The sequence below is a fragment of the Hippocampus comes genome, unplaced genomic scaffold (genome assembly GCF_001891065.2).
Source record: "Hippocampus comes isolate QL1 unplaced genomic scaffold, H_comes_QL1_v1.1 scaffold136, whole genome shotgun sequence".
NCBI classification, from domain to species: Eukaryota; Metazoa; Chordata; class Actinopteri; order Syngnathiformes; family Syngnathidae; genus Hippocampus; species Hippocampus comes.
This window is the reverse complement of record NW_017805840.1, coordinates 221,048-236,078: the sequence shown is the minus strand read 5'-3', so window position 1 is coordinate 236,078 and position 15,031 is coordinate 221,048. Positions and strand designations below refer to the sequence as shown.

The 15,031-nt window shown below is 43.7% G+C and overlaps 1 protein-coding gene across 3 annotated transcripts in view; it reads left to right on the top strand.

The window, feature by feature from the left end:
* The window catches only part of ehbp1 (EH domain binding protein 1), a 110,967-nt gene that overhangs the window by 91,375 nt on the left and 4,561 nt on the right, over positions 1-15,031 (top strand). For all 3 annotated transcript variants that reach the window (XM_019888095.1, XM_019888096.1, XM_019888097.1), the window contains 2 exons: positions 9,620-9,719; positions 10,666-10,739. In XM_019888095.1, the coding sequence (XP_019743654.1) occupies positions 9,620-9,719; positions 10,666-10,739 (174 nt within the window). The remainder of the gene's footprint in view (positions 1-9,619; positions 9,720-10,665; positions 10,740-15,031) is intronic.

Below are 15,031 nucleotides of genomic sequence, written 5' to 3'. Positions count from 1 at the left end.
TAGTGGGAGTGTGCGGAGCCACTTGCCTAGGGACGTGTAAGTTACATTTGGTTGTGCGGGCTTTGTTTTCTCGCCGCTTTCTTCAATCTCTTTCCGTTGCGTGGCCTTGGCGTGCCAGCAAAAAAGGACGATTAACATTTTCTGTGTGTGTGTGTGTGTGTGTGTGTGTGTGTGTGTGTGTGTGTGTGTGTGTGTGTGTGTGTGTGGGGAGCAGGGGTGGGGGGGTCTAGCCTTGGAGAGAGAATTGAGAGGTGGACAATGGCCGCTTATGATAATCTGCTCTTTATTGGAGCATCCCGCCAATGCTTTCATCAACCGCCTGTGTGCCCCCGGACCCCTTGCAACACACGTACGCATGCGCACAAGCATTACATCAAAGTTCCACACTTGTTCGCCTTGTTCTCAAGCTCCCACAGACAGCGGTTTCACGAGTAAGACACATAATTTAGTGATAAATGTGTTAATTTTTAGTAAAGTATATTTATATGCTGTATTAGGGTGTATCGGATCTAGTGAGAACCACCTGTTTGCTTCAGAATGAAATTTAAACCTTGCCCTTTATTGTTTCTTATTATTTGAGAGGGGGTGGGGGGTTACATACCATAGCATCCATACGGATATCCAAATTAGAAACATTTTATTTTGTAACTTATTTTATGTTACATACATACGAGTCAGACATTTTATTTTATTCATTGCTTTGTTACAGCCAAATCTGACGTTTGTATTTTTTCCAAACTTTTACACAATTTTCAGAAGTTGTCTTTGTTTTTGCTGACTTACGGCTACCGTAACCAAATCATAGACATTCTATTCTTATTTGTATATGTGTTTTCTGCGATTGCCTGGTGTTCAGCGTGCACCCTGCCTATTGCCCAAAGACATCCGGAATAAGCAGCAGCATGCATGCCCATGACTCTCGTAAGAATAAGCGGTTAGGAGAAAGAATGAATGAATGGATGAATAGTTGTGTTGTATTTATTTATTTACATTTACAAATATTTCAATCCAGATTTGATTTTAATATTGTCACATATATAAAGCCAAATCACATCTATTTTATCCATCCATCCATTATCCGAGTCGCTTATCCTTTATTTGATTTTTTTTCTCTTTTTACGTTACATACAGACAACTGTATTCGATTGTTGTTCATTTTATCACAATATATTTTCCATTTAAGGCGGAGCCATTCTTAACCACCTGTTAGCTTTAGAATGTGTTGGAGACTTTTATGGGACACATTATAAAATAGTTGGACAATTACTAGTCCAATGCATAACTTTAAAAACAGTATTGATCCTTTATTATTATTCACTTAGTTTTTTTTTTTTTGTGTGTTGATTGGATTCTTAAGGAATGTAGTTCTACTACAGTGAGAGGGGCGAGCTCAGTTTTGTACCAAAGTACAAAATACGGTGAATAAATACTAGTCTTTAGATCTAGTCTAAAAGGGATAATTTTTTTCCTGCTGTATTTTTGTTTATTTCTACTGTAAAATGTGTGTTGAAAAATGTCGCAGAATTCGCGGGCCCGGCCGCTCAATTAACGGCGTCTTTCTCATGGTAACGGCGGCGGTGACGTTGGACAATGCGGGTTAATGACGGAGGTTTGGCCCTGGTAATTACGCCATTCACTTGCTAACACAGCTGCTGGCCAGCCAACAATAGCCCCCAACCAGACCCCCGTACACACTCATCCCCATTTCCCCATTGTAATCAGCACTCCGGGCTACAAATACCAACAGCTGTGTTTCCCAATACATTTCCATTTAAATATCTATTTCAACATGTGTGTGTGTGTGTGTGTGTGTGTGTGTGTGTGTGTGTGTGTGCGTGTGCGTGTGCGTGTGTGTGTGTGTTTTGAGCCCATGTGGTGACACAAGCAATTTTAGCCACTTTAACGCTAAAACCTTAAAGTTGTTTACTGCAATGAATGTAATCCATTGCCAAGTTAAATCATGGGCGGAATGTCGACCTCTCAAGTCAACCCAGGAGATGTATGGGCAATGGTCGGAAGTAACAAAAAGCAAATACTTTGTTGCTGTACTCAATTTTGTTGGATTTTTATCCTGCATTCAGCATGGTTGGCCATACAGATATAGAATAGAATTTTTTTTTTAATTGTTTAATTTTTTTCTTTCTTTTACTGGATAAAGTTTTAACTAACATCAGTTGATGTTGTTGTTTTTAATTTTATTTGATTTTTTAATTCCAGTTTGTTTTCACAATCTGCTGATTGTAAAACTAAGAACATTGAGAGAAAATGATCCCTTGTCCAAAAATGGACAACTTATGTTTTTAATTTTATTTTATTTTTTTGTTTTAGAAAACAAATTTCAATATATTTGCACTAACACAACTAAAATGGTTTATTAAAAAATAGGGAAACAACATGAAAAAAAATGGCCAGCATAAATCCCAGAAGGTTAAGTAATTTTTTTTTTCTGCTCTACATTCTTTGAGTATTTTTTTTCCGGTTGACTTTTTACTTTTACTCCTGACAATTGAAAACAGATACCTGTACTTTCTACTGTACTCCACACTTTTTCAACAACTTGTTACTCAAGATTGGCGAGTATCGGTATCGGGCTGAAACTGGCCTTATTTCAAGGTATCGGGTATTCTCTTGAAAGATGCCGATACCGGCCACTGATACTGAAGGCAAAAAAAAAATAATAAATCAGACATCAAATAAGCCTTCCTTGCCAATAGTTGATGCTGCACTGCGGCTGTTAGACACACCAACACACACACACACACACACACACACACACACACACACACACACACACACACACACATACATTTAAAATGACTGATACTGTTTTACTTAAGTTGAATATATAATTAGACTTTTTTGCCAGAGGACTTTTGCCACCTCTACTTATTCCTGAACACAGGAAGTAAAAGGAGGATGACTAATATTGTTAGCCAACCGTCACAGAGAAATTCATTAAGCATTTCATCATTAACCACCCTCCCCCCAAATGTCACCAGGCGTGTAATATGACACCCCTCAAATTTGTTCTAACATCTACCCCAGGGGGGTCAAGCTTGCACCCCCTCTTCACACACAGACACACACGCATACACTCACGCGCACACACATACACATGTGGCTAATGGGGCAGGCGGAGCTACTTATGCTAAAAAGATTGTAGCTGTCCGTCAACGAATGGACAAGGGGGGCAGGGGTCCTCCTCAGGGTGTTATCGCTGCGACACAGTCACTCGTTCCCTCATTCACAAAAATACGCTAAGCTGAGACTGGAGCAAATTGGTGCTAAACTAAAGTAACAACAAGGTCAATTCAAGTTGCGAGCGTTGATGAACAGGCCCTTGCACCACCATTTCCCCTTTTACGATGATCAGCGAAACTAGTTTTGGAAGCTAATTAATTTTTTTCTAGCTTTCCAGCCTGAGAACGGCTGCTTCAGATTGTCCTGTTCAGTTTCAGACATGGGTCTTAGAGACTTTTTCCATGCGTCCTGTTACTATTAACACTTCATCAACCTGTCCATCAAATTTATGTTGATAAGTGAAACTGATGTCAAGCGCTTATTTGTCTTGCGGCACTTAAACACAGAAGGTGCCCCGCCCTCTTCTGGGTCTGACACCACTTCCAAAGATTGACTCAGTCCCCCCCTCTTGTCAACACATCAACACAAACAAAAAAAAGACCTGCAGTGTGTGGTGAAAGACGCTTAATAAACTCCGCGTGCTGTCCCTGCCCGAAACACGACACTGTGGGCCCGACACGTTGAGCCCACCTCTAAAACGTTTGCCCTAAGCCTCCGCCAATTAACACTGCAGCCGGGGCAGCTAAAGTTGACAGTAGCATAAGTCAACTCTCCGTCAACCTAAACACCCACACCCCTGTCGCCTAAGCTCCCCCGGCGAGCTTCACACCTCACTGTGTGTGTAAATACGCGCACTCGGGGGAGCTAAAGTACCTGGCTTAGCCTCTGCTTAGCCCCGCCGAGCCACTGCTTATCAACAGGCATCCCGTAACACCAACATTATGCCAGGTTGTGTGCGGGGATGTTTAAGCATGTTTTTAGGGCTAACCGCCGTCTGATACTTTGGGGGAAATGACAAAAAATTGCAAAGGGGTTGAGAAGACACCCTTGTGTCCTCCCCAGTTTGGATGCAGTGAGCCAAACAAATGCAGTAAATCCTCGTTTATCAGTGGGGAGACGTTCCAGATACACCTGGTGAAAATCCACGAAAAATAAATACTTTTGTATGTTTGTTTTTGCCACTCCCAACACCTTTAAACACATTTAAAGTCTCTGTAAAATAACTAGATTGTCCACATGCTGGCTAACAAGTCAGAATTATTTTGGGGGGGTTTTTGTACCCCTCCTCGCTCTCTCGTTTTTCTCTGTGTGCACTCATGATTGACAATGAGGCGCTCTAAAGCGGCCATGCTAGCAGTATAACCGAGGGAAAAATGCATTTTCATGATGGAGGCATAGCTAGCTGGCTACCTGCATGTCGCAATTGTGCCCGAAAACTGCTGGTGTGAACGAAGTAGCTCAAGTTCGAATGTTCTTGGGCTGGGGCGACTCCAAGGTGGTTCACGCACCTCCATTTGAACCACAACCCAACTGTCCCATTTGGGAAAACTGAAATGTCGATGAGCAGTATAACGCTTCCACTTGACAATTCACCATTTCGCAGGTATCGGTCTCTGCACGTTTTAAGCACTAATCTTGCATGTATGTTTTTAGAAACAAATCTGCGAATTCACTTCACAGGGTTTCTGAACTAATTAAATCACATTTAAATCTATTCGTTTAAATTTACCTTAAAACTGACACATAAAACCAAATGGAATTCAATATCAAAGCGTATCAGTTTGTCTCCCGAAATCTGGTTGCTTCATGTCAACATACGAAGGTGAACCCTGTAGAAGGGCTAATAGAAATCAGCATGGAAGTTACTTTAATTTTATGTCGAACCACACCCAAGGTGCGTGGCACTCAAATTTAAATTTGCTTCAAAAAACCCGCAACAAGCCGTCGTTTAAAAATTTGTGATTTAGCCGTGGTTCCCTGTACATGAACTAAATCCCACAGTTAATGTTACCGTGTAAGAAGGATGGATGGTGGCGGGTGAGGTGGGGTTGGGGGGGATTACCGCACTGTTTTGCATCAGTTGCCTTCTGCTGGGTGGCCCCTGCTTGACAAAAAAAGAGGCAAAGAAGAGAGGAAAAGCATTTAAAGCGGCACATTGAAGAGGAGAGGAGGGCTCTTAATACCTTCAAAGCTCAGGAGAGGAGAGATCTGCCATTCACCAATTCAGCTGTTGATGTTTTCTGGCCTGCAACAATCGAGGAGGCTCCGGAGAATGACGACATTGCCTCCCCACCCCCCCTTTTTTTTTGTGTGTGTGCGTGTGTATTTTAGTGTGCTTTAAAATGATATGTGTGTGCGTGTCTGTCTGTGTGTGTATCTGTGTTTTATATTATGGGCCTGGAAAAGAAAAAGCCTTGGCGATGAGCCTGGGAAAAAAAACGTTGACGTTAGGGAAGAAGATGAGGATGAGGAGGGCCAGATGACGGAGCTATTCATTGGCTGATAAGAGCTGATGGAGGGGTTAATAAGCTACACCACCGGGGTCATCGCCGCCTTTTTTGATGCCGTAGAGGAGCAGAATGGAGGACTGCCGAGAACGAGTGTGTGTGTGTGTGTGTGTGTGCGTGTGTGTGTGTGTGTGTGTGTGTGTGTGTGTGTGCGCATGTGTGTGTCTCAAGTATCCCCCGCGTTTGAAAGACTGTTAGCGTCCCTTAAAGTTGTCCTTCACCCCTCACTTACAGCACGTAGGCCGGGTGTCGCTTGCTGCTGGGACTGTAACGGTATACCAAAAGTTAAAATACGATTCCTATGTCGATTTCTGAACCCACACAAATTTTCTCAAATCAATTAATAGAATATGGAATATTTTAATTATTTATGTACATGTATATTTATTTATGTTCAACGCGACTTGGCGACGTTCCTTGAAGCACTTACAGGAAATAGTCCGGGTCTTGTCGACAATGCGATTTCCATCTCTTAACCGTGTGTCAAAATGCTTCCATATTGTGGGCCTAAAGGAGCTTTTAGAGGTTATTAGTTGTACGAGCCGGGTTTCCTCCTTTCCGCGCCCGGCAACATTAGCATAAGCGGTAGCTGCAATTTTACTCACGCCTGTCGGATCACTGTCGCCGACAAAAGTAGTCACGCGACATGCATTTGGCGGAGGCTTGATGAAGAAATGTGTCTTAAATCTTGGTTTACATTTTTTAAATGAACTTTAAAAAAATAAAAATGGAACTTTGGTCGCACTGTGATCTTATATGGCTGCATCTGGACTGGCATTTCTCTCAGGGAGGGCGGGGGGGGGGACAAATTTGCATCCAAAATCTCAGTGAAAATTCTTTTTAGCGTAAAAGCTATTCCGAATGAAACCAATTGATTGGCCAGTTATGTGGGACGATTTATAACGTACGCTTCTATTTCCTTTCTCGTTGTAATGTACAGGAAAGTTATGGCGCAATAAATATTGGTGGAAATAATCCTATAATGGTCCATGTTGACATGAAAAAAGCTTTTGGACTTCCGCATCATCTCGACATGTTCTCCCTCAGGTGGATGTTATTCCCAGCGAGCATTCCCGCTGTTGTCCCGTGTTTGTTTGAGGAATCTCTTGTCATGTCATTGAATCCAAATAGAAAGCGTCCCCCAAAGGCCCGAGCGAGCTGATGAATGGCGAAGGGTGTGTGTGTGTGTGTGTGTGTGTGTGTGTGTGTGTGTGTGTGTGTGTGTGTGTGTGTGGGGCCTCCCCTAGCGTGGGGTCTCTTCTTCTCCTCCTCCATACCTGCCCTTGTCCCGAAGCTAATAACCCAGGCTCCCTATATCAGCCACTCACCTTCATAATAAAAGCCAGCCTCCCGTGTAGCGCCAGATCACGTCGTTAATAGGATGATGCCTTTTGTACTGAGATTATGAGCGGGGATAGCCTCTCCTCGCTTCCCTTTACACTCACACACCAAGCCACGGGCATCCTGCGGGGGGCTCCCCTTCGAGCCGAGGCGATCGTAAACGAGGCCTTTGTTCCCGGGGCTTGTACGCTAACGGGCCGGCTAATGAAAAAGCTTTTAGAGCGGGGGGTGTCGGCAGGTGAGCAAGGCCTTCTTCCCCGCGATATTAATTACCTGAAGTGCGGCCCAGCTCTTCATCTGCCTAATGTGGAGGTGTGTGTTGATAATGGCCCTCGTGACAATAATAATGAATCAGGTAATTGAAGAGGTGAAAAAAAAAACACCCAAGAGCGAAGTAGACGCAGGTTGTAAATCACCTCGCTCGGCTCACTCGAGCGCTTCTGATGGACGCTAATGCTAACGATGCTGTTGATTGCGCTTTTATGTCTTTTCTTGTAGTCGCCAAGCATTCTGAATGACTCCATGCATCTGCACACTTCTTTATTTACATTGCTGGCATTCATGCTTCTACTAAAGGTTATTTTAAAAAGACACGCATTACGAAGTCCCGGAAATTAACTTCACAGGCAACCTGTTTTGTTTTTGTTGTTTGTTAACGACTTGGATGTGTTGAATGTGCGCAGTTTCTAAGTCTGGCCTGTTATATCATTCAATGACAAAATTATACTGCCTCAGGCTGTCTTCTTTCTGTGTTGCCAAGATGTTTATCTTCAGCGCATTTTAGTATGGTTGGCACTTTCTTCGTGTTGAGTTTCCGAAGCAGTTAACAAGGTGTGCTAAAGCTAACCGGCTAGCCCAGCCTCCTCCTGACCGAGGCCGCTTGTTCCTGTCATTGAATCCACTCGCCAAAGTCAATCAGATAGGTGGCGTATTGCCTTATGTGTATTTGCTTGTATCTTGTGTGTGTATTTGTGACAGCGCGTGATCGTATCTCTGTGCGCTTCTTGCCATCGTGGCCGCCATGTTAGCAGTGTTGAAAGAGGCCATCAATTGGTCCCTTTTCTTGATCAAACACGGCGTGTAAATGCCTTGAGCTGAGATATAGTAAGTAGGAAGGCTGAAAGCATGTCACAATGGCCCCGCAGGAGCCGCCATGGATGCCCCGGTGTCTGAGCGCCAACATGGAAGTCAATGAATGATGGGCTGCATCTCATGTCTCTAAGCCTTGACATACTTTGCCTTTGAAATATCCTGAATGTCATTCTTTCATTCAAATGTGGTGACTTTTACCAAGGCAAAATCCTGACCAAAGGAAAAAAAAAAACTCTGCGTACTTGCATGGCGAACAGAAGCAAGCGAAACCTGCGGCGCTCCCTGATATCGCATGTCCGGTGTGACCCTAGCATCATAGCACTAAATCTAGTAAATAAACAGAGTACAATGAGAACAAACTCTTTAACATACAGTGCTGAAAAATAACAATGTGCCTTATAACCCGGTGCATCTTAGAGAGAGAGAGAACCGTTCATATTGTGCCTAATAATACGGTGCACTTGATGGTCCGTAAAATACGGTGATGTCATCAATAATCAATAAAAAAAACAAAGGTTTCATCTGAGGTCTCCGACATCCTCAAATTGTCTCATCGTATCATCCAGCTTCCTCCTTTCCTTGCCTCCTCACTCATATAAAAAGTAGCTTCTGCTTGGCAGGCGTTGTGTGTGTGTGTGGGGGGGGGGGTATTTCTAATCCGCCGTGGTGCTCGTCTCACAGGCCGCCACAATGTCACAGGAGCTTAATATTTGCAGCGATTATTTGCTTGTTTTATTGGACTCGCGTGCGGCACGCTGACCCGCCTTTATCCCGCTGCCGACGTCCGTTTGAAAGTTGACTACAGTAATCCAGCGCGGTGCTAAATCCCGACGTGTGGCTTTCATCGCCTGCCATCCATAATGGAATGACATCACACCAACGGCAATGTACACACATGGCTTTCTGACAAATATTGATATCTTTTATATGACGGCCTCTATAATTTGTCATCATAATACACGGTATTTAAAGTGTGCGTATGCAACCTGCGGCTTGTGGGCCATATGCGGACCACCAAAGCAATGGGGTAGAATATGCCAACCCTATAATTCAATAAATACTCTCATTCATTGCCACTACCTTAAATTAAATACCTTGTCAAGTTCGACTTGTCACCTTTGAGTGCCCTTTAATGGCCCTTTTCCAATTTAATCTTCTTATTCATTGCCTTTTAATATATTATAATGTAGGCGGAAAAAAATGGTGATGATACAATGAATAGCTTCAAAGTATTGTTTTTAAGAAGTGGTTTAAAAGGGTTTTTTTAATGTATCAATAGACATTTTTAGCTAATTATTTAATTCATTTTGAGGATGTCAACCTGTGTTGTCTATTTCCCCCCCAATATTTGTTGTCTCGTAACAATTGAACCAGATTTGAAAATATACCTTTTTGTATTTATATGCATGTTGTAAGTAAACTGTAAACTGAGACAGATGTGATTCCTTGCACATGTGCTCTTTTTCATCTGTATGAAAAAAATTAAAAGCTTGAAAAATGTATTTAGAAAAATAACTATTATTGCATAGCATCAAAAAGGTAACATTCTGTACCTTCCTCCCTGCTTTTGCATTTTTAACGTGTGTGCGTACGTGCAGGCAACAACAAGGAGGAGGAGGAGGCCATGATGCAGGAGTGGTTCATGCTGGTCAACAAGAAGAACGCCCTCATCAGGAGACAGAACCAACTCTCTCTGCTGTACGTTCACGTCGCGTACTTACTCTCTCATTGATTGACATGAAATCAATAGAAATGTGCACATTATATGCGTCTGTTGCTAGTTTCTGCGCATGTATGTGTGTGTCTGTGTATGTGTGTGTGCTCAGCTGGTCCACACACACACACACACACACATTTGCACGGATGTCGAAGCATGCGAGCGGCGAGATTGAAGTATTCCTAATCACATTATATCACGACCAAAGAGTTGGGGGGAGGAGGGCGTTTAAAGTGGCCAATTGACAGAAGGGCTTATTATGAGGCCTTTGTGGTCCCTCTTTGTGCGGGAAAGACGAGCGTCAAGGACAAATTCTATTAGGGCTCATTTTTTAATATGGCTGAAAGAGGAAAGAATTGAATTTGTTCCACACACACACACACACACACACACACACACACACACATATTTGCACGGATGTCGAAGCGTGCGAGCGGCGAGATTGAAGTATTCCTAATCACATTATATCACGACCAAAGAGTTGGGGGGAGGAGGGCGTTTAAAGTGGCCAATTGACAGAAGGGCTTATTATGAGGCCTTTGTGGTCCCTCTTTGTGCGGGAAAGACGAGCGTCAAGGACAAATTCTATTAGGGCTCATTTTTTAATATGGCTGAAAGAGGAAAGAATTGAATTTGTGCCACACACACACACACACACACACACACACACTTTGTGCCACACACACACACACACACACACACACACACACACACACACACACACACATGCGCACACACACCTGCCGTGATGTCATTTCACACACACAGACACACCGGCGGCTGTGTGTATGCGTGTGCGGCACTAGATTAAAAGTGTGAGAAGGTTCCAGCAAGTGTGGCAATCGATGTTTATTTATGTGGGCGTCCTGCCGTAATGATTTAGTCATTAACATATTGATGAACTTTGCTCCTCCCTCCCGCCTGCAGGGAGAAGGAGCACGACCTGGAGAGACGCTTCGAACTACTCAACAGAGAGCTCAGAGCCATGCTGGCCATCGAAGGTAACGTGCGCATGCACACACACGCACAGATGCAGAGCTCGGCTGGCGAGCTGCCTTCAGGTGCTGCTCGGAATGCACACTGATGCCAAGATGGTTCAGGGTGTATCTCATCAAACAATATTGATACGTGGAATTCAGCAATATAGTGAAACCGTTTTACCCTTTTATCAGAAATACAGTAAAAATCAGTGGAAATGTGAACATTTACACGAGACTTTTTGCAGCGCGCACCCCCAAAATTTCGGGTTAGAGGCCACTGTGCTCCTAGTTAAAAAAAAAACGTCTTGCGCTCTGAACACCTTAAATTCTGCTAATAGCATTGGTGTTATAACCCCTTTAAGAAACGTCACATATTCCTTATCCTCTGCGAAGAACGACTGATATTACTGCGGCTCACTGAGGAGCTGTGATGTCTCCATGTATAGCTGTCTACATTATAATACCACCAGGTGGCCACAGCATGCACACAAGAAGGAGCAGCACAATGTACATTGAATGGTAGCACAAAACGTCACTCCCCCCCCCCCCCCCCCCAAACATTTTCATGATGTCATAACTGTGTGTAGAGGGCTGTTTTATTTTTTTATTAAAACATTTGAGGAAAGGCGAAAACAACAGTACACAACAATACTCACATTCCATCAGTAGTGTTTTCATGAAAAAGCTGGTGTGTGTGTGTGTGTGTGTGTGTGTGTGTGTGTGTGTGTGTGTGTGTGTGTGTGTGTGTGTGTGTGTTACAATGCGCACTTTGGTCATTCTGTGTTGTGTGTGTGATGAGCTTGATGTTAATTGTGTGATGAGGATTAGACTGCGGTCCTGCCAGGGATTTCACTGGCTGATACATGATCAATGCTATCTGTTTCCTCGGCCGTCGAGGCCCAACTAGCCGATGCTTGATTGCAGAACCACGCTGCACTTTTTATTATCCAAAGCGCGTTAAGCATCCTGCCGCCATTGTGTCGTATCAAAGTTGTCGGGAGCCAAGTGGAGCTGGGAGCGTCCAGGGGAAAGTTTAATCCCCTTCGACGGCGTCCTCTTTGGCAAAATGAACCTTTGGCCAATCAATGCTAATTGATTTTGCTATTCGACATTGACCACCCCGCCCCGCCATAAGACCACCACTCCCCTCGACAGCCTCCATGCGACCATTGTCATTTCACTGATAAGCTACCTGCGCCATCATAAATCAATTGTAATTAGCACGAGAGCAGAGGGGGAGGGGGGACTACGGAGGGAGGGTGGGGCAGACATGCATAGTCGAGCGGGAGCGAGAGAGCACGCCACGCTGGCTTCCGTTTTAGTTATATATCGTATCGAGCTGCTTTGTCGATGGTGTCACTCAAATGTGTGTGCGTGTGTGTATATATGTGTGTGTGTGTGTGTGTGTGTGTGTGTGTGTGTGTGTGTGTGTGTGTGTGTGTGTGTGTGTGTGTGTGCGTGCGTCAGTGACTCTTATTTGGTGCTTGGTCAGGCCCATTGAGCGACGGCCAGGCGTGAGAGCGATTGTCGATTTGGTTGGCCAGTCCATCTCTCACACACACACACACACACACACACACACACACACACACACACACACACACACACACACACACACACACACACGCACGCACGCGCGCACACACATCCCGAACGGAGATAGCCCTGTACGAACACATACACCTCTCTAAAATAATATAAGAGTGATACACAATTTCGTATTGCGGCAAATAGCGGTCGCCAACATTTATTTACTTAACTGCAGAAGGCGGAGGCACATTTCTGAACAGAGTTGTGCCTTGATTTTACGGGTATAATTTGCTCTGTGACAATGCACTAAACTAAAAACATAAATAGTTTGTGCATCATGAAAATTCAATGGGCATTGTGATGCTCATTCTGGTGCGGGCGCCTTGGCCAAAAGCGCACAGTAAGATGCATGCAGTCATACTCCACATAGATGTGACGATACAGTAAGACCATCTCAACTAAATGACAATAGATGCGAAGGATAAAGAATATATGCTTGCTAGAATTGTCCTATGGTCGTTTTGCACATGTTTCTATTGCCTGCGATCAAGGTTTATAATTATGGCGACATTCATGCTCGGTTATTTTTTCACAAGCTTATGATATGATATTTTGTATTGTACGTTCGGTATAAGCTAGCTTGGTCTAAAAAAGGTCTGCGAGGGACTGCAAGGAAGAAATTTGTGACAGAGGAACATAATAACTGAAATAAACAATACTGGAATCCGCATAAGATCATCTTTTAAACTGAGCTTTGGGGCATATAATAGGCTCCATGCAAGACTGTTTACGGTGTTCAAACAGGCTCAGGACTAAACCGCTGAGGGTCCCGTTTATTTGTCTCAAGTGGATAACTCATGCAAGACTGAGTTGAAAAACGGTGAGACACCCAGAACAATAAACACCGACACTCACAACATTGCTTCATGACAAAATCAGTCTGTAACGTCATTGGAAATGGAGGAAAAAGGTTGGCGTCTATTTGAGGGAGGTGTTTATCTGTGTTAATTGGGGCGTGCCGTCTCGTTGGTTGAGGGCCAATATTTGAGGAAATACGGTAAACACCAAGCAAATGCTTACGTGGTGAGCCGTATGACATGTTTGGGGAGGCGTGCAGATAGACAGTTTGTTGTTGTTGAGAGTGCGAGCGCGTGTGTATGCGTGTGTGTATGTGTGTTTTTGTGCTTGTGTGTGTGTTGGTGGGATGCCAGACGGGGAAATGCCATCTGTATGCCACGCTCTCATCTCACCGCCACAAAATTGATCCACTATGGCCTCTTTATCTGCTTACACATTCACACCTCTGCTTCTGAATGTGTGTGTGCGCGCGTGTGTGTGTGTGTGTGTGTGTGTGTGTGTGTGTGTGTGTGTGTGTGTGTGTGTGTGTGTGTGTGTGTGTGTGTTGTAAAGCAGGCGCCCTCTCAGCATCTAAAAGGGATTTATGCATAGTCGGGTCCTGGAGTTTTTCCTGTTACGCTTTGATATGATAAGCTGTTTTTTTTTTTATATGTTTAAAATCAATATGTAATCCTATGCAGGAGCTTACCCCCCTCCCCCCCACACTCACACAAACACACACACAGAGTTTGTAAATCTATTTGGGCTTTTGTAAGGCACGGGGGCGGCGCCTTGGCCTCCATTGATTAGCTTGACTGTGGAATGCGATCACATCGGTGAGTTTTCATGATGTCGCCGACTCTTTCGGGACGGATGTCGTCACATTTATTTTGTGCGTCTGCGTGGCAAGTATATGCAGCGAGATTGTTCGACTTGCAACGCAGCTAACATTTAGCCAAAGACGGCTGCCGTGTTTTGTTCATACATTCAGACGGTTTGCTGCCCTTGCATCTTTTTTTTTCCTTTTTATTGCTGGTGCTCGACAAAAGTGCCAATAAAACCAGAAAACAAATCAAAATAAATTGTTTTAAAACTTGGGAAGAAACACCCCCAAAAAAATCATGGTTCGAATGTACATACAATCAAGTAGCAGGCTTTTTTTTAATGTTTGTGCCTCTTCTGGAAAGGACTTTCTTCAAGCTTCTGACTGGCGAAAATTAAATACTTAAGTTTTACCACCACCTTTTTTTGTGAGGTCATAGTTTTTATTGTGATTAAAATCGTTTTTTTTTAGTACCCACATGCTTCGTAAACGTTTGCTTTTGTTTCTACCTGTTTTTTGAGTTTTGGTTTTCAAGTAAGGAATTTTTGCGGCGTATTTATCTAAAATGACGAAGCAGATTTTGGTGGGCCTTGGAATAAGTAAAAAAGTGTTGTTGTTTTTTTTCATGTCACAAAAGTAATTTCAATTCCACACAATTTTTTTTTTTGGGAGGAGGGGGTCACAATTTTTTTTTCTCGATTTAAAAACAAAGCAAAAATTGTTTTCATTTCAATATTCCCCTTTTCCGTGAATTTACCTTAGCGTGTCTCTCCCAGAAAAAGACCCCTCGCTTGTGATTGGCTGAAATGACAACTCTGAGTTGGCGTGCCACCTGTTGCTTTGCCACGCACATTTCATCTTCACGCAACGGTCGGGTCACGTCAAAGCTGACAGCTTTTACGTCTGCCTCTTCTTTACCGCTGACACTTTTTTTTTTTTTTTCCTCTTCCACTTGGATTTTAGCCAACATCTGCCAGGCGGGGAGACGCCAAAACGACGGAAAGAAAAAAGCGAATTGTGTCGCTTCTTATGAAGCAAAGATCAACGTCTCCTTACTTGTTTGGAGCGCTCCTCTCTCACATGAATGCATTGGGGTGGGGTGGGGGTGGGGGGCGGTTACATA